This window comes from Lithobates pipiens, unplaced genomic scaffold, assembly GCF_037356315.1.
Source record: "Lithobates pipiens isolate NorthernLeopardFrog02 unplaced genomic scaffold, aLitPip1_a1.2 Scaffold_51, whole genome shotgun sequence".
In the NCBI taxonomy this organism is placed as follows: domain Eukaryota; kingdom Metazoa; phylum Chordata; class Amphibia; order Anura; family Ranidae; genus Lithobates; species Lithobates pipiens.
Genome location: NW_027507874.1, coordinates 1,427,920 through 1,446,385, shown reverse-complemented (window position 1 = coordinate 1,446,385; position 18,466 = coordinate 1,427,920). Strand labels below are relative to the sequence as shown.

The window sequence follows — 18,466 nt, the reverse complement described above, 5'->3', positions numbered from 1 at the left end:
CACATGACTGAATCCTCCAATAGAAGCGTGAGGAGGGAAGAGACTTCATTTGCATAGGACGCCTATAAAAGCAGCACATGAGGGCGGCTCCAGCACACATTCCCTCCACACAGCGGAGATCACATTAACCCTTATCATGCCTGAACCAGCCAAGTCCGCCCCAGCACCCAAGAAGGGCTCCAAGAAAGCCGTGACCAAGAGCCAGAAGAAGGACGGCAAGAAGCGGAGGAAGAGCAGGAAGGAGAGTTATGCCATCTACGTGTACAAGGTGCTCAAGCAGGTCCACCCCGACACCGGCATCTCGTCCAAGGCCATGGGCATCATGAACTCCTTCGTCAATGACATCTTCGAGCGCATCGCCGGCGAATCTTCCCGCCTGGCTCATTACAACAAGCGCCGCACCATCACCTCCCGGGAGATCCAGACCGCCGTCCGCCTCCTCCTGCCCGGAGAGCTGGCCAAGCACGCCGTCTCCGAGGGCACCAAGGCCGTCACCAAGTACACCAGCGCCAAGTAATCCCCCATCATCATCATCCCAACACAAGACACAAAGGCTCTTCTAAGAGCCGCCCACCATTTCCATCAATGAGCTCTCATCACATTTTATCGCAATTAAAAATTCTAAATACATTAAATGAAAAATCAACCGATTATACCGATTGTAAAATCTAATGAATTTGGACATTTGAAGCTGTGTTATAGTAAGAAATACTATATATACTATATATAATAATAATCCCAGTACAAACTGGTGTTGCAGATTCCCTTTATTCAGAAATTCCTGACATTTTATTTCCATCCAATCACATTGCATATCTTTCCATAGCTCCGTATAGAAGACATAGAAGAGACGTAGAGAACACATGGGAACTTTTTTTTTTTTTTCGTAAATTGAAAGCGGATATCTATTTATATAAGGATGATGCGTATATAATCTTATTTTCCTGTCGCATCATGGCAGCATACACCTATGGGTTGTGGCTCCGCCCCCGCAACCTGATAGGACCGTTTAACTATTAAATCTTGAGAGGGCCCCTGCTTCAGCATTCTCCTTTTTTTCCTCACCTGAGAAGACCGGACATCACCCCTTACCGCTATCGCCCCAGCCAGGTTCAAGCCTCTCCTGGGTGGAAGTCCTACCTGTACAGCCTCTAAATGAGCTTAATGGAGGAATCCCCACTCTGATGGTCTCAGGGGTATCGTTATTTATCTTTACAAATCTTAAACAGATTTATTATGCAGCGGCCTCTAACCTGTGCTTTCTAGGTATTTTCTGTTCCTTTCCTGTCAAGCTCTGTAGAACCTCGCTCCTCGGGCGCCGATGATTGATCTCCTCTACGCATGCGCTGGCGTTCAGTGCCTCGTTGTATTGCCGGTTCGCCACTTTCCAAAATGGAGCCGAACGTCGTGGGACATTTCTGCGCATGTGCGGGATGACGTCGGCGTTACGACGGCATTAGCGCGGGGTTTAAAAATTGCATTTTTGCTTTGTGTACCGTGGCTGCTGCTTCACGACCAAGATCGTCTTCGTCATTCCGATCGTTTCTTACATATCGTTTCCTTCGGATCTCAGGTCAGTCTCTTCGTTTCTAAAGTTATTTTTCTGCAACTGGCATATCTCCCTACCTGTCTTTGCACACTGATTTCCGTTAGTTTTTAGGATTCACTCTTCTTGGAGGCCGCTGCCCCAGCAGACCATCGCCAGCCTATTAGGTAAGTGGGGTCAACATGGTAAGTACGAAGAGGAAAAAGAGAGCCTGTCACTAACGCTGTCTAAATTGCACAGCCCTATCAGGTCATCCAGATCGTCGCACTCAAGGCGCTCAAGAAGAAGCCGCTCAAGTCATAGACGGGACCGAGACCATAGCAGAAGCCGCTCAAGGCGCAGAGAGAGCGGAGATCACAGGAGGAGGCGATCAAGGTCCTACTCCCGACATGGACACTCCTACCACAGAAGATCCCCTACTAGCAGACACTCTTCTCGCGCTCAAAGTCTCCATCCCTCTGGAAACTCATGCTGGGTTTGTGGCGCAATAGCACTCCCAGATAAGCTGGCCTGTCGTTCATGCTTCAATGAAGCAACAAAAGACAGGGAATTAGATCCTAGTACTCCAGCTACTGAATTGCCCCTCCAAATCGCAGGACCGGAAACTAGCAGACCTTTGCAAGGCACCACATCTGCTGTTCCCTCCACTTCAAGGATGTCAGATCCTTTGTCAGATAATGATGACATTGACGCCTCTAACGGCTTCGACTTTGCACTAGTTGAACCCTTCATTAAATCAGTGAAGGAAGCGATCAATTGGGTGGAAGAAAAACAAACTCCTCAGAAGCTGAGGAAATATTTTCCAAATCTCAAGAAAGATCCTGAGACCTTCCCATTTATTGAGGAACTAGAGGATTTGATTAAAGAGGAATGGCAAAAGCCGGATAAGAAGATCAGTCTAACTAACAGGTTAGCAAAACTTTATCCCCTGAAGGAGCCTAGTGTCACTCCATTAGTGACCCCGCCAGTGGTGGATTCTTCTCTGATGCGTCTTGCCAGACATGTGACACTTCCAATCGAAGATGCGGTTACATTTAAAGATGTACTAGATAGGAAAATTGACCTAGATCTGAAAAGATCTTACCTATCAGCAGGAGGCGCATGCAGACCAGCTGTGGCCCTAGCAGCTGTGGGTAGAGCCATTTCCATCTGGTCCGCCAATACCGAGAGACTGGTGTCAGAAGGAGGGGAACAAGAGAAGGTAATCTCAGCCCTACAGGATCTCTCGCAGGCGACTTTGTCGCAGAAGCCTCTGTAGATATAATTAAATCTACATCTAGAGCAATGCTGAGCTCAGTAATGGCCAGAAGGGCACTTTGGCTGAAACCCTGGTCTGCAGACCCATCCTCGAAGACAAACTGGTGCAAGATTCCCTTTGACGGAGCAAATCTCTTTGGAGAAAAGCTAGATTCTGCGATTTCTAAAGTTACCGGGGGAAAATCGGGTCTGATCCCTTCAGATAGAAGATCTAAACAGCAAAGACCGTCAGCCCCCAGACGTAACCTCCCAGACAAATATAGGGAGGCAAGATCCTATAGACCTGGCAAGGAGTACAGGAGAAACTGGAAGAACCCTCAATCATCCTTCCTCAAGCTCCAGAAAGCCAAGACCCCTACTTCAGGGGATCAAAAGTCTTTTTGAAGGTGCGCCCGCCCAACCAGCTGTAGTAGGAGCCAGGCTAAGGTTGTTCAAGCAGGTATGGGCGGGGACAATAAAGGATCCATGGGCAGTGGCGACTGTCCAATTCGGACACGGATGGAGGTTCCGAAAGCACCCAAGGGACCATTTCCGAATAACAAGGATACCATCATCTCACCAAAAGAGAGTACTACTGAACGGATATGTTCAGGACCTAATCCAGAAGCAAGCTATAAGGGAAGTTCCTCTACCACAGAGAGGGAGAGGATTCTATTCTCCTCTATTTCTGGTAAAAAAGAAGACAGGAGACTTACGTCCTGTCATGGACTTAAAGAAACTCAATCACCGAATCCTGGTGGAGGCATTCAAAATGGAGAGTCTGCAGACAATCCTCCAGGCCATCAACATAGGAGATTGGATGCTCTCCATCGATTTACAAGACGCCTACCTGCACGTTCCCATTCACACCTCATTTCAGAAATTTCTCAGTTTTGTTGTAGGTCATCAACATTTCCAATTCCAAAGTTTCCCGTTCGGAATATCCACTGCTCCAAGAACATTTACAAAAGTGTTACTGCCAGTAATTGCCCTATTAAGGGAGCAAGGCCTGAGGGTGCACCACTACCTAGACGATATCCTTCTCCTGGCCGACAACCGAGATTCCCTCCTACTTCACCGCGCAATCCTAATTTCCACCCTGCAAAAATTTGGGTGGCTGATAAATTGGGGGAAGAGCAGTCTAAATCCCACACAGCGAATGATTTTTCTGGGGGCAGAGCTGGATACCCGACTCAATACAGTAGAACTCCCGGAGGAGAAAGTTCCCATCCTAATCCAGAAAGTAAAGAGGTTACTCGTGGCCACTACCATCCCCGCCAGGGAATGTCTCAGTATTTTAGGGTCATTCTCGGCGACTATCCCAATGGTACAATGGGCCCAGTGGAATGCCAGGCCTCTTCAAATATCATTCCTCAAACAATGGAACGGCGTGTCAATGACCCAGCCGATAGTGATCCGGGAAGAGGTGAAGCAATCGCTATCATGGTGGACAAAACCACACAATCTGAAGAGGTGTAAACGCTTAGTCCTTCTCTCTCAAGAAGTAATCACCTCGGATGCCAGCATGGAAGGATGGGGAGCACACTATCGTCACCACGCAGCCCAAGGTTGTTGGCCATTCAGGACACACGATGTGGTTTCCAACTTATTGGAGATGAAAGCAGCATTCCAGGCACTACTAGCCTTCAGCCCATTTCTGGAGGGAAAAGATGTCCTGCTAAAGATGGACAATCGAGTGGCTGTGGCCTATATCAACAGGCAAGGAGGCACCAGGAGTCGCTCCATGTTGCAAGAAGTCCAACCAGTCTTCCAATGGGCGCAACTGAATTTAACCAGTCTCAGGGCAACATACGTACCAGGTGTCCAGAATTAGATAGCAGACACCTTGAGTCGACAGTTCGTATGCAACCACGAATGGGCCCTAAGCAGTCAGGCCTTTTCTCTGATAACAAAGACTTGGGGGGTTCCGGATATCGATCTGGCAGCAACTCCAAACAACGCAAAGTGTCAGAGGTACCTGGCGAGAGTTCCCTTTCCTTCGGCGGAAGGCACGGATTGTTTACAACACAACTGGAATTTCCACCTAGGTTACATGTTTCCACCAACTCCAATCATATCGAGGCTTCTACTCAGACTCAGGAAATCAAGTGCCACAGTTTTAGCAGTCCTGCCCTTTTGGCAGAGGAGGCCGTGGTTCACGACCCTACTCCAATTGAGTACAGCAGAACCATTGCCGCTCCCTGTGACAGCGGATCTACTCTCTCAAGGTCAATTCCTCCATCCATGCCCAGAGAAGTTACACCTAACAGCATGGAGACTGAAAGGGCTAGGTTCATAGCTCACGGATGTTCCCACAAAGTGATAAACACCCTTCTCCAAGCCAGAAGGTTTACCACTAATAACACTTACAAGAGAATCTGGGATAAGTTCCTCTCGGTCGCACAACAACAAGCCTGGGACCCTTCATCCCCTACATTTGCTCAGGTCCTAGAGTTCCTTCAGCTAGGTCTTGACAAAGGTCTTGGTTCAAGCACCTTGAAAGTACACGTATCAGCTCTATCTGCCATTACGGGGGTGAAATGGGCTCAAGAACCTCTTATTTCTCAATTTCTCAATTTCTCAATTTCTCAATTAGGCTTGTCTAAGATTGAGACCTCCCAGAAAGCCCTCATTTCCAACTTGGGATCTTTCGATAGTACTGGACTTCCTATCCCATGACCCATTCTTTCCAGTTGAAAAAGCTTCCCTTTGGAATCTAACCCTCAAAATCACCTTTCTGATAGCGATTACATCAGCCAAGAGGGTGTCGGAAATGCATGCACTAATGGCAAAGGAACCATACCTTACCATCTACCCAGACAAGGTAGTTCTGAAACCTTCAGACCGCTTCGTCCCCAAAGTGGCTTCCTCCTTTCATTTTAATCAGGAAATATGCCTTCCCACTCTTTCTACAGAGCAGGGCGGCCCTCATCCACTGGATGTAAAATCTAACTTACTGGCCTACCTCTCGAAGACCAGTGACTTCAGGAAAGTGGAAAACCTCCTAGTCATCCCTCATGGCTCCAGAAGAGGACAGGCAGCTACTTCCCGCACCATCGCAGCATGGCTTGTGAAAATCATAAAGAAATCCTACTCTTCTAATCAAGCTCAGATACCTGAGGGCTTAAAGGCGCACTCTACAAGGGCAATGGCAACCTCCTGGGCAGCCTTCTGCAAAGTGTCCTCAGAAACCATCTGCAAGGCAGCCACATGGTCTTCAAAAAGTACTTTTATATCCCACTACAAAGTGGACTCCGCTAGGTTGTCCACGGTGGATTTTGGTAGAGCGATTATTCAGTCCAATTCCTCCATTCCTTGTAAATAAACTTTTTCTGCTTAGACCCACCCAGTTTTGCGAGTTATTCCCCATAGGTGTATGCTGCCATGATGCGACAGGAAAACGGAAAATTGTATACTCACCTTTCCGTAATTTTCCTTTCCTGTTGCATCTCATGGCAGCATACAGATGCCCACCCGTCTAAGGTGAGGTATCTATATATTGAGAATGCTGAAGCAGGGGCCCTCTCAAGATTTAATAGTTAAACGGTCCTATCAGGTTGCGGGGGCGGAGCCACAACCCATAGGTGTATGCTGCCATGAGATGCAACAGGAAAGGAAAATTACGGAAAGGTGAGTATACAATTTTCCGTTTTGTATACATCATTTTCACCTACACGTTTACTTTTTTGTTTTATGGACTATGTAAGACTGTACAAGGCATGCTAATGTCTGCAGAGACACATAAAAGGGGATGCTTACTTTTACGACATCGTTTAGGGATCATCTGCTTAGAAATATTACTTATACATCACATTGTGTTTGATTCAAATGTGTCATATAGCATTTATTTTCTTCATGGGAGTCCAACTATTATACATGATCATCTCACCTTAGATGGGTGGGGGATTTAGATCATCAGCTGGGCACACATTGACTTTCCTGTTGTGTATCTCTCTATGTATATAAGTGTGTGTGTGTGTGTGTGTGTGTGTGTCTTTTCTCTAATAAAAAAAAAAAGGAGTATTTGGTAAATATCAGGTGCCTCAGATTACAATACTCAGATTGGAAAGTGACGGTTACAGGGAACATTTAACCCTCTTAACTCCCTCCCTCTGTCATCTAATTTGCTGAGATATGGGCAAACATAATGCAATCTCAATGTTTCTAAAGCTTACACTGATAAGGATTTCTAATCTTTCATTATAAAAACATTTCTTTAGATTGTAAACTCCATGAGCAGGGTCCCTCCTATTACTTGTGTATTGAAATCTATTGTGATTGAACTATCACCATTTTTATTGTAAAGAGTTGTGTAAACAGTTGGCATTATATATATATATATATATATATATATATATATATATATATATATTCTGTATTATATTAATGTTAGAATAATTCGTATTAAAGTCGAACACACCAGCGCCAAGTAATTCCCCGACACCCCCCATCATCCCAACAGGACAAAAAGGTTCTTGTAGAACACATACACCATATCAGAGCTGCGATTTCATTGTAAAGTAAACATGATGAAGATATGGTGAGCAATATGGTTCAAATAATGTTTTTAGTGAATTTTCTGACAAAACCTTAATGCAAATTCATCAGATTAATTATGCAATCTAGATGTCGCCCGTGTCCATTCCCTCCAATTTCCCGGTATGAGTTCTAATTCTGTTCCCAAAGATCACGTTGTAATCATCTATTTTTCCTATAAGTGGGATTCGGAAAGAAAATAATGAAATCTTATTGTAGCGCTTTCTAGATCCCAGCACAGAAGCCATTTCTCTTGTCACCAGCAGATGTCAGTGTTGCTCTTCCATAGAGGATACATTGGAGCCGATTAGTTGAATTGTATCCACATGGATCTGATGGAAACCAATGGGAACACCGACCGATCCAAGATGTGCTGCGGGGACACGATTCATTGTCTGCTCAGCGATCTGTCCCTTCATGTTAGTACAGAATTGTGCTGGACGGAACAAGCTGTACAAGTCACCTTTCTACTTGTTATTCACTAAGAACGGAATAATCCGATCAGTGAGAATTTTCTGTCATCTCATTTATTATGGAGACAAGCAGTCCAATGTCAGAGCTCCTAATTCTTACACATTGTATGATGTGGAGGAACTCCCCTCCCCCACCCCACACAAAGAAGGTAACTCTACTAACACAGATAACAGACAGATCATGGCGGACATTTTAAAAATGCCGCTTTAAAAAAAAAAGTAAACCAATCATGAAAAGGGGTGTGTTTTAGTTGTCCAATCAGAAGGCAGTGATGTATATAGACGCCGCACAGCCTGTGTTCTCACACTTGTAATGTATTCCTTGTGGAAATTGGAAGCATTGATCGGCCATGGCAAGGACCAAGCAGACCGCTCGTAAGTCCACCGGAGGGAAAGCTCCCCGCAAGCAGCTGGCCACCAAAGCCGCCCGCAAGAGCGCCCCGGCCACCGGCGGAGTGAAGAAGCCTCACCACTACAGGCCCGGCACCGTGGCTCTCCGAGAGATCCGCCGCTACCAGAAATCCACCGAGCTGCTCATCCGCAAGCTGCCCTTCCAGCGCCTCGTCCGAGAGATCGCCCAGGACTTCAAGACCGACCTGCGCTTCCAGAGCTCCGCCGTCATGGCTCTGCAGGAAGCCTCTGAGGCTTATCTCGTAGGACTCTTCGAGGACACCAACCTCTGCGCCATCCATGCCAAGAGGGTCACCATCATGTCCAAAGACATCCAGCTGGCACGCCGCATCCGCGGAGAGAGGGCCTAATACACCCCCCACCGACCTCCTCATCGCCACCCCACCCCACACAACAAAGGCTCTTCTCAGAGCCACCACATCCTCCTCAGAGAGCTCCATACTATCTCATCGCCACTACATCATACAAATCCTTCCCACCACATCTCTTCATTCTTCTCACTCTTCTCTGCACGCTGATCTCTAACATTTCTAAGACGATTACAAAGTAACAATTCTCACTTCTCTAGGAAGAAGAGCTTTTCTCCTGCCGATCTTTTCCCACCATAATACAATGTAATAATATATAGGAGAGGAAGACAAGTTCCTAGAAAGATTCTCTATACTTATCTCATTACCAGATCGGGGAAAGGAAATGTGTTCAAGATAAATAAGAAGTCACCTCCTCCCTCCTGTACACAGATCCCAGGATCACCTCTTTCTCCACTCCGGTGTATAAATCATACAAATGACTAGTAAGAAATCTCACTCACTATTCATTCTTCTGTAGGAAGAAGACATTTCCTCTCCCCGATCTATCAGGAACCTCTCCTCTGCTATTCTACAACTTTCTCCAATCTCTTCCCCCCACACACACACCGATCACATTGTTACACCTTCCCATCAGCACATCTTACACTCTCTTCTTTATTCTCATTCATTATCTACAGAAGACAATTATTGGCACCCTGCAGAGATTTGTACATTTCTCATTGCAAGCGTCAAATTATTTTATGTCAGCCAATCAGCAGATAGTGTGTGCGAAACACCCTCCACTATCTGTTGCGACAAATTACATATATTCCGATCAGCCAATAAGACTATTATCATCATACGGGGAACTTTCTAAAAGTGGAGCCGGGAGATAAAATTTCTAACCTGAATGTGACATCGGGGCTGCTAATCCTCTTCATAATTTGGGTAAAAAATATGGAATTCTATGACAGTGGAGAGTCCATTCTCCGCATAACACAATGTTCTTGTTGCTGATCATTCTAACATTCCCGATCAGTACAATGATTTCCCTTCTACCGATCAGATGACATATTGTAGTGTGAATGTCTCTCCCCCGGGGAGACCCCACAGCCAGTGTGCGGGAAAACCTCCAGGTCTCCTATCTTCACATGACAGATGTGGGTGGGATGGGGCCCCTGAAACGATCCTTTATAGCAGGAGGGATTTCCGATCTACAGGATCTCTAGTGATCATTTGTGGGATTTATCATAAAATGTAATCGGGGATTCCCTGCAAGGGACAAATGTACAATGTGTGATGGGAACATCTCACGTGTGTAAAAGCTATGCGGCCCCTGGTGGCTGTAGGTAGGCAGGTGTGGCTCTGTTAGGAGGAGGTGGCTGTAGGTAGTCAGGTGTGGCTCTGTTAGGAGGAGGTGGCTGTAGGTAGGTAGGTGTAGCTCTGTTAGGAGGAGGTGGGTGTAGGTAGGTAGGTGTGGCTCTGTTAGAAGGAGGTGGGTGTTGGTAGGTAGGTGTGGCTCTGTTAGGAGGAGGTGGGTGTTGGTAGGTAGCTGTGGCTCGGTTAGGAGGAGGTGGGTGTAGGTAGGTATAGCTCTGTTAGGAGGAGGTGGATGGCTCTGAGAAGAGCCTTTGAGGGGGTGGAGATGAGGGAGGTATTCTTATTTCTTCTTCGGAGCGGCCTTCTTGGGCTTGGCTGCTGTCTTGGCTTTAGCCGCCTTCTTAGCCGGACTCTTGGCGGCTTTTTTCGGCTTGGCTGCAGCTTTGGGCTTCTTGGGGCTCTTTGTCGCCTTCTTGGCGGGAGCAGCTGCAGCCTTTGCCGGTTTCTTGGTGGCCTTCTTGGGGCTCTTGGCGGCTTTGCTGGGGACTTTCTTCTTGGGGGACTTGGCTGGCTTCTTGGCGGCTGCAGGTTTCTTGGGCTTGGCCGCAGCCGATGGCTTCTTCTTGATGGTGACTTTCTTGGCCTTGTCGCCCTCTTGCTGCTTCTTGTTGATCTTGAAGGATCCGGAGGCTCCATGTCCTTTGACCTGGACGAGGCTCCCCTTAGTCACCAGCGCCCTGATGGCGATCTTCAGGCGGCTGTTGTTCTTGTCCACATCGTATCCTCCGGTGGCCAGGAGCTACTTGAGGGCGGCCAGGGAGACCCCGCTGCGCTCCTTGGAAGCGGCCACGGCTGTGACGATGAGGTCGGACACGCTGGGACCGGGCGGCTTCTTGCTGCCTTTCTTGGCTCCTCCGGCTGCCGCCTTCTTAGTCGCCTTCTTCTTGGTGGCGGGCTCCGCTGGAGGAGCGGCGGCTGGGGCAGTCTCAGTCTCAGTCATGATTCTCAATGATGAGGTTTTGAAAATAGATCAACACAGTAGTGATGTCCAGTTCATGAACGAATCGTTCTTATGAATCGGTTCTTTTTAGTGAACTGGATGAATCGATTCTTTTCAGTGAACTGATTCGTTTGAAACAGTTCACTCTGCACTCAGTACATAGAAGAGCTGGCAGTGGTAATCCGCCCCTCCCTGCAACCAATCAGCTGACTCCAAGCACAGTGACACTCAGGAACTGGATACAAACTTAAAACAAGAGCAAGGAGTACACAGTACACCGAGTTAAAGAATCGTACAAGTTACCGAGTTAAAGAATCGTACAAGTTACCGAGTTAAAGAATCGTACAAGTTACCGAGTTAAAGAATCAGATCAGTTTTTAGAACCCAGTACACTGAAAGAACCACAAGTCACCACCAGTAAAACAATACACTAAACCAATGAGGTAGCAGCAGTGATCAGGTGGTACGGACAGCCTAAGTCCCTTTCACACTCGTGCGACTTGTCCTGCGACTTGAGACTGCAAAGTCACATGACAAGTCATAACCCGTGATTTCCAATGAGTTCAGTTCATATCTGTGTGACTTCAAAGTAGTTTTTGTACTACTTTTGTCCGACTTTGATGCGACTTGTGGCAGAGACCTCCAGATTACACAGACATTGCTTCAAGTCGTGGCAAAAATCATGGCAAAAGCACTTGACTTTCAAGTCGCACAAGTGTGAAAATAGCCATAACGATTGAATTTTACTACCAGGGGTACTTCGCCCATGGTAGTGGTAGTAAAATCTGATCATCATTCCTGCGCATGCGCTGTAAAGACTATGGGAAAATATGATGGCTAGCAATGTTACCTGTGAAGTTGGCCCATCAGAATGCAGTTCACATGCACAAAAACCCGCTTTTCATTTAGGCTCCATTTCCACTTGTGCAACTTGGCCTGCGACTTTGTACTCTATGATTTCCAATGAGTATTATTCGTATCTGTGCGACTTAAAAGTAGTCCCTGCACTACTTTGGTCCCACTTTGATGCAATTTGAGATCCATAGACCTCCGGAATACACAGGCATTGCTTTAAAGTTGCATCAAAATTGCAGCAGAATTGTGCAACTTTCAGGCTGCGTTAGCCTGAAAAGCCTGAAAGTTGCACGATTCTGCCACGACTTGAAGCCATGCCTGTGTATTCTGGAGGTTTATGGACCTCAAGTCACATTAAAATGGGACCAAAGTAGTGCAGGGACTACTTTGAAGTCGCTGTGACTTGAAGTCGCACAGATATGAATGGTACTCATTGGAAATCGGGTACTTCTTGTCATGCAACTATGCAGTCCCAAGTCGCAGGACAAGTTGCACACGTGGAAACAGAGCCTACATGAAAAGGGGGGTTTGTGTGCATGTGAACTGCATTCTGGGGCAACTTCACAGGTAACATTGCTATCCATCAAATTTGCAGAAACCTAGGCTCAGGGCCAGTTCACACTGCTGCATAGTGCAAAATCGCATGCAATGTCCGTGCAATGCGATTTCATCCATACAGATAGTATGGCTGAAATCGTATCGCATTCGGACTAAACTCGCAACAGGACCCTTTTTTTGGTCCGCACCAGAATCGGATCGCATAGCACCCATGTGATCCGATTCATGTCCAAACTGACACTTTGCAGTGCAACATGCGAGCTGAAATGGGGATGTCATTAACATTGTATGACACTCCCCAGCAGTTCGCATATGTCGTTGTGAACTGTCGTGCGAGTCGGGTGCGATGCAGGAACCCGTAGTGGAATTGCAGGGTTCCCGCATCGCACAAGTGTGAACCCACCCTAACACAGCTGTTTGTGCATCACCAAAATTCATGACACTGCGCTAATCTGACAATAGAACAATTGTCAATTGACAACAATTGTGCTCTGCGCCGATGAACAAAATCAAAGTAAACATCCCCAGGACCTGCCAACCTTCTGTGTGAATCAGTCTTCTGATTCTAATCATTTAGGAAGGTTGAATCAGAGCTTCAGTTCACTTGCTTGTCAGTAGACTCAGCAAGTGAACCGAAGAACCGAAGAATCGATTCATTGAATCGGTTCATTTCAGTGAGCAGTTCGAAATGAACCGATTCACTTTAAAGTGGAGGGCCGACCTGAAAACCAAAAAATGTAAAAAATTACAAAAAAATCAAAAAAAAAAAAAAAATGAATTTTTTTTTTTTTTACTTACCAGAAATGCCTGTTGCTAGGCACTTTATCCTAATCTTCCTCCTCCGTGGAGATCTTCTGTCTTCTCTCTTCGTCGCGGCGTCTTTTGGGTAATGGGTCGTGCTGTGTTCTGGGAACTGTGTGTTCCAGAACACAGCGCGTCCCATTCAGAAAGCGCTGCGGGACTCGCGCATGCGCAGTAGGAAACGGGCAGTGAAGCCATAAGGCTCCGCTGCCTGTTTCCCTTAGAGGGAATGGCGGCGCCGGGACCCGAGAGCCGAGGGACGGGTTGGCCTCGGGCGGCCGACATCGCGGGCGCCCTGGACAGGTAAGTGTGTTTATTAAGTCAGCAGCTGCAGTGTTTTCAGCTGCTGACTTTTTTTTTTTTTAACCGGCCCTCCTCTTTAAAAATCCGGACTTCCCATCACTACAACACAGTGTATGTGTGGTGCTCTGGCTTATATAGAGACGTTCTGCACTTCTATTGGTTGATATAGAACTTGCTTTCTGCACTGCTATTGGTTACACGTTAGAAACACGCCCACTGACTGTCACTCCAGTGTTGGGGAATCTTCTCTCGCTTGTTGTGTTTCTCTGGCAGACAGAAAAATTATTATAATAAGAAATAAAAGGATGTCCAATCTTAATCGGGGACCCGATCTGCTCACTGGACTGTCACTTACCGATCTGTCACTTACCGCTCTCATGATCTGCTCAGGAGGCTGCACACAAAGGCTGCAAACACATCCATCCTCCTGAGTGTGTGTCCCATTCTTCCTTCTACCTGCTTTTCTACACACATTCTCATCAGAAAACAATCTTCTCACATCTCCCACTACAATTGTCTTCACATTAGATGAGTGAAGATCAGGGAACATTTCCCTCTAATACAGAACTCTGCTCATCTATAGCTGAGTAGAAGGAGCCGGGAACAAAAACATCAGCCGGTGCCATGAGAACCTTGTGTGATGTGATCGATAGGGATGACCTTCATGTTCGAGTCGAACATACATTCATAGTTACATAGTTACATAGTTAGTCAGGTTGAAAAAAGACACAAGTCCATCCAGTTCAACCTTAAAAACAAATAAATAAAATAAAAAATAATCGTACAATCCAGATACCCAATTTTATGCCCACAATTGATCCAGAGGAAGGCGAAAAAAAAACCCAGCAGAGCATACTCCAATTTGCTACAGCAGGGGAAAAAAATTCCTTCCTGATCCCCCAAGAGGCGATCGGATTTTCCCTGGATCAACTTTACCTATGTTAGTTACCTAGTTATATTATGTACCATCAGGAAAGTATCCAGGCCTTTCTTAAAGCAATCTACTGAACTGGCCAGAACCACCTCTGGCGGGAGTCTATTCCACATTTTCACAGCTCTAACTGTGAAGAAACCTTTCCGTACTTGAAGATGAAATCTCTTTTCCTCTAGACGTAAAGAGTGCCCCCGTGTCCTCTGGGTTGACCGTACAGAGAACAACTCAACACCAAGTTCACTATATGGACCCCTAATGTATTTGAACATGTTGATCATATCCCCCCTTAATCTCCTCTTCTCAAGAGTGTATAAATTTAGTTCCTCTAATCTCTCCTCATAGCTGAGTTCCTCCATGCCTCTTATCAGTTTGGTTGCCCTTCTCTGCACTTTCTCCAGTTCCAGACATTCGACTCGAACATCGGTTGTTTGCATGTTCGGCGAATACCGAACGTTATGGGCCATTCGCGCCAAATTCGTGTGGCACTCACTGCCCACAATGCACTGCGCCATCGCAGTGCTTTGCTGGCTCATGATTGGGCAAGCATGCACTATGACCCCGCATGCTTGGCCAATCACAGCGCCAGCAGCAAGGAGAGCCATGATTGGCCACAGGCAGGATGCCAGTGGCCAATCATAGCTCAGGCTGTGTAGTTCACGACCCACACTATATAAGGCCGCCAGCGCGACAGCCTTGTGTAGTGTGTTGGCGTCTGTAGGAGTTAGTGGGTGTTCTCTGTGTGCCTTCAACACAGTATACACCGTTCGTTATCGGCCAATTTTGCATTCTTGCTCTTGTGTAATTGAGCTGTTAGCAATCTGCAGGAGTTTGTGGGTGTTGTCTGCGTGCCCTGACCGCAGTATACACCATTATATCCACCTATATAGCTAGCAATATGCTCTTCTGTAATAGAGCTTGCAGTCAGTTGTAGGAGATTGTGCGTGTTGTCTGCGTGCCATGACCACAGTATACACCATTATATCCACCTATATACCTCTTCTCTAATTGAGCCATCTGCAGGAGTTAGTGGGTGTTGTGTGCCTCTAGCACAATATACACTACCCAATTGCTGGTTTTCCCATCTCCCTTCAGGCCATTACCATGTCTGGTAGGCCAACAAGGAGAGGCAGACAGGCGCGAGCCGATAAAAGAGGGCAAGCAGGCTCTGTGTCTAGAGACACCAGTGCTGGTCGTGGACGCGGTGCTTCGTCATCATCAGCATGTGGCCATGGGACATGCTTGTCCTTCTTTTCGGCAGCTGGACTTGTTGAGCCGCATCATGTCGAAGACTTGGTAGAGTGGATGACCCAGCCCTCTTCACCCTCCTCATCCTCTGTCACCCAGGCTCAGTGTACTAGCAAAGCAGCTGCCAACGCATTGTCTTCCCTCGTCTCAATGTCATCATCAGTGACTCCTTCCCTAGACCCACCACGTCCTCCTGAGGAGTCCCCTGAACTCTTTGAGCACAGTGTTGGGTACATGCTCCAGGAGGATGCCCAGTGTTTTGTAGGCTCTGATGATGACACTCAGCTAGAGGAAGGCAGTAGAGAGGGGATGCTCAAGAAGGACAGCAATCTGGCAGTCATGTTCCACAAGCTGCAGCATACTGCCAGGTTTTCTCCAGCAATGAAGAGGGAGGGGGTTATGAGGGCACTGACTCCATGTGGGTGCCTGGTAGGAGGGAGGAGAAGGCGGCACATGTCCAACGAGGCAGGATGCCCTCCGGGGGCCAGCTTAGGGGCAGCACACCCACACTGCAGACCTCCGCCTGTTCAGGGAGCTGCGCATTATTCTAAAAGTTCTTTGGTGTGGGCCTTTTTTGAGACGAGTGCATCAGATCGCACCGCTGCTATTTGCAACATATGTCTCAAGCGTATCTCGCGTGGCCAAAACATCAGCCTCTTGGGCACCACATGCTTGACCAGACATATGTTGACCTGCCATGCAGCTCGTTGGCAAGCGTACCTCAAAGACCCACACCAAAAAACAAAGCGGACCTCTCCTTGCTCCTCATCAGCTGGGATCTTCAACCCCACTAGACCTTCATTCCTCTCTGAAACCTGCTCTGAGAGGAATGAAGGTGTAGAATTAGGTGTGTCACAGCCAAGTGCTTGCAGGCACTCTGCTAGCAGTACACCAACGTCCAATTATAGCAGGCAAATTTCCCTGCCCCTGCTGCTGGACTGTCGAAAGAAGTTCACTCCCAGCCATCCACATGCCCAGCAGTTGAATGTTAGCTTGGCTAAATTGCTAGCACTTCAACTGCTGCCTTTTCGGTTGGTAGACTCGGCCCCCTTCCGTGAGTTTGTACAATGTGCGGTTCCTCAGTGGCAGGTCCCCAAGCGCCACTTTTTCTCACGGAAGGCGATTCTGGCTCTCTACCGGCATGTGGAAGGCAATGTCCTTGCCTCGCTGGACAGGGCGGTCAGCGGTAAGGTGCATATTGACATGCCCACCAGGTGGAACTCAACGTTGGCCATGATGTAGCAGCTGCACACGCAACAGAGGGCCATCAGATGAGTACCTGTGCTACTACGGCACCAGGACAGGGTCAGGGGAGCTGGGTTTTTTCTCACCACGCCAGTGGGGCATAGCTGCGGATCATGTTGTCCTTAGTGACCCAGGGGATTCCGGACTGAATGTCTCAGCTAACCTACGCTGCATGGCCTCCCTGATCCTGCAAAGCCTGCAGAAGGATCCTCGTATTCTTCGGATCAAGGAGAGGGACCATTACTGGCTGGCCACTCTCCTTGATCCACCCTACAAGGGTAAGGTTGCCGACCTTATCTTGCCGTCGCAGAGGATGAGACATCTCCGGGAGGCCTTGCAGAAAGGTCTGTGCAACGCATTCCCAGAGACTGGGAGGTTACAAACTCCTGGTCCTGGACAACGTGTTGCTGAGGCATCGGTCAGAAGGAGCGGTGGAGAAGGTGGCCGTCTGACTGATGCATTCAGACAATTTTTTAGTCCGCAGCCCCAAGGTATGATCGGTTCCAGCAACCATGGCCAGCGTCTGATTTACATGGTGCTGGAATACCTAGGGGCAAGGTCAGACTTGGACACCTTTCCCACCGAAAATCCTCTGGCTTACTGGGTCTTGAGGATGGATCACTGGCCAGAGCTTGCACAGTATGCAATGAGCTACTGGCCTGTCCTGCATACAGCGTTCTTTCGGAACACTCCTTCAGTGCTGCTGGTGGTTTTGTTACCGATCACAGGGTGCGCCTGTCCACTGACTCGGTTGATCGACTGACCTTCATAAAGATGAATCAGTCTTGGATCACCCACAGCTACCAAGCACCTGAAGCTGATGTAACCGAATATTTTTATTTATTTTTTAAATATCACATCCCTTCAAGACTGCCTATGATGATGCTGAGTGACTGTCCTGTTATGTTGATTGTCCTCTTCCTCCTCCACTGATATGTTGGAAGAACATTTTTTGGTTCTGGGTGATGCCACCAGCCCAATTTTTCAGCCCCTGTTTAACAGGGGCGTTTATTTACAATTTTTGATGCAATGCTTTGCAGCAGGGCTCATTCCTGCACTACAACTAGAGTATATGGGAGAGGTTGCAGTGTTGTGGCACCAGCAACAGTGCCTAAGGCCCAATTTTTCAGCCCCTGTATAACAGGGGCATGTAATTACAATTCTTGATATGATATTTCACAGCAGGGCCCGTTCCTGTGCCCACCGAGAGTAACTGTGGGGACTTGTAGTGTTGTGGCACCAGCACCACAACCACCAAAGGCCCAATTTTTCTACCACTGTTCAACAATGGCATGTAATTACAATTCTTGATATAATCGTTCACAGCAGGGCGCTCCAGCGTCCACCAAGAGTCACTTTGAGGGCTTACAATGTTGTGGCAAAACCAACACCTTGTTCCGCCATTTCTGCAGAGCATATAGGACAGGCCCCCACTTTCAAACATCCAACTTACAAATGTCTCCTACTTGCAAACGGAAGGAGACAACAGGAAGTGAGATGAAAAAAGACGGACGGCAAAACAAATTATACAGGGGTGATAACCCTTCCCTATGTTTTCCAAAATGCTTAAAAATAGATTTTTTGACTGGAGCTACACTTTAAAAATGTACCAGTTCAAAATTACATACAGATTCCACTTAACACAACAAACCTACACAGTCCCTGTCTTGTTTGCACCGCCTGTATACTGCTGTTCTGAGTATATAGGGCCTG

At 47.3% G+C, this 18,466-nt stretch overlaps 2 protein-coding genes and 1 pseudogene across 2 annotated transcripts; 2 read left to right on the top strand and 1 right to left on the bottom strand.

The window, feature by feature from the left end:
• Positions 1-121: 121 nt before the first annotated feature.
• LOC143957083 (histone H2B 1.1-like) lies at positions 122-600 on the top strand. Its single transcript, XM_077467219.1, has one exon. The coding sequence runs from the start codon at positions 137-139 to the stop codon at positions 515-517; it is 381 nt and encodes a 126-aa protein (XP_077323345.1). The 5' UTR covers positions 122-136; the 3' UTR covers positions 518-600.
• Positions 601-8,141: 7,541 nt separating this feature from the next.
• Positions 8,142-8,574, top strand: LOC143957044 (histone H3-like). Its single transcript, XM_077467180.1, has one exon. The coding sequence runs from the start codon at positions 8,142-8,144 to the stop codon at positions 8,550-8,552; it is 411 nt and encodes a 136-aa protein (XP_077323306.1). The 3' UTR covers positions 8,553-8,574.
• Positions 8,575-10,132: 1,558 nt separating this feature from the next.
• On the bottom strand, positions 10,133-10,812 carry LOC143957043 (histone H1B-like; annotated as a pseudogene).
• Positions 10,813-18,466: the final 7,654 nt, after the last annotated feature.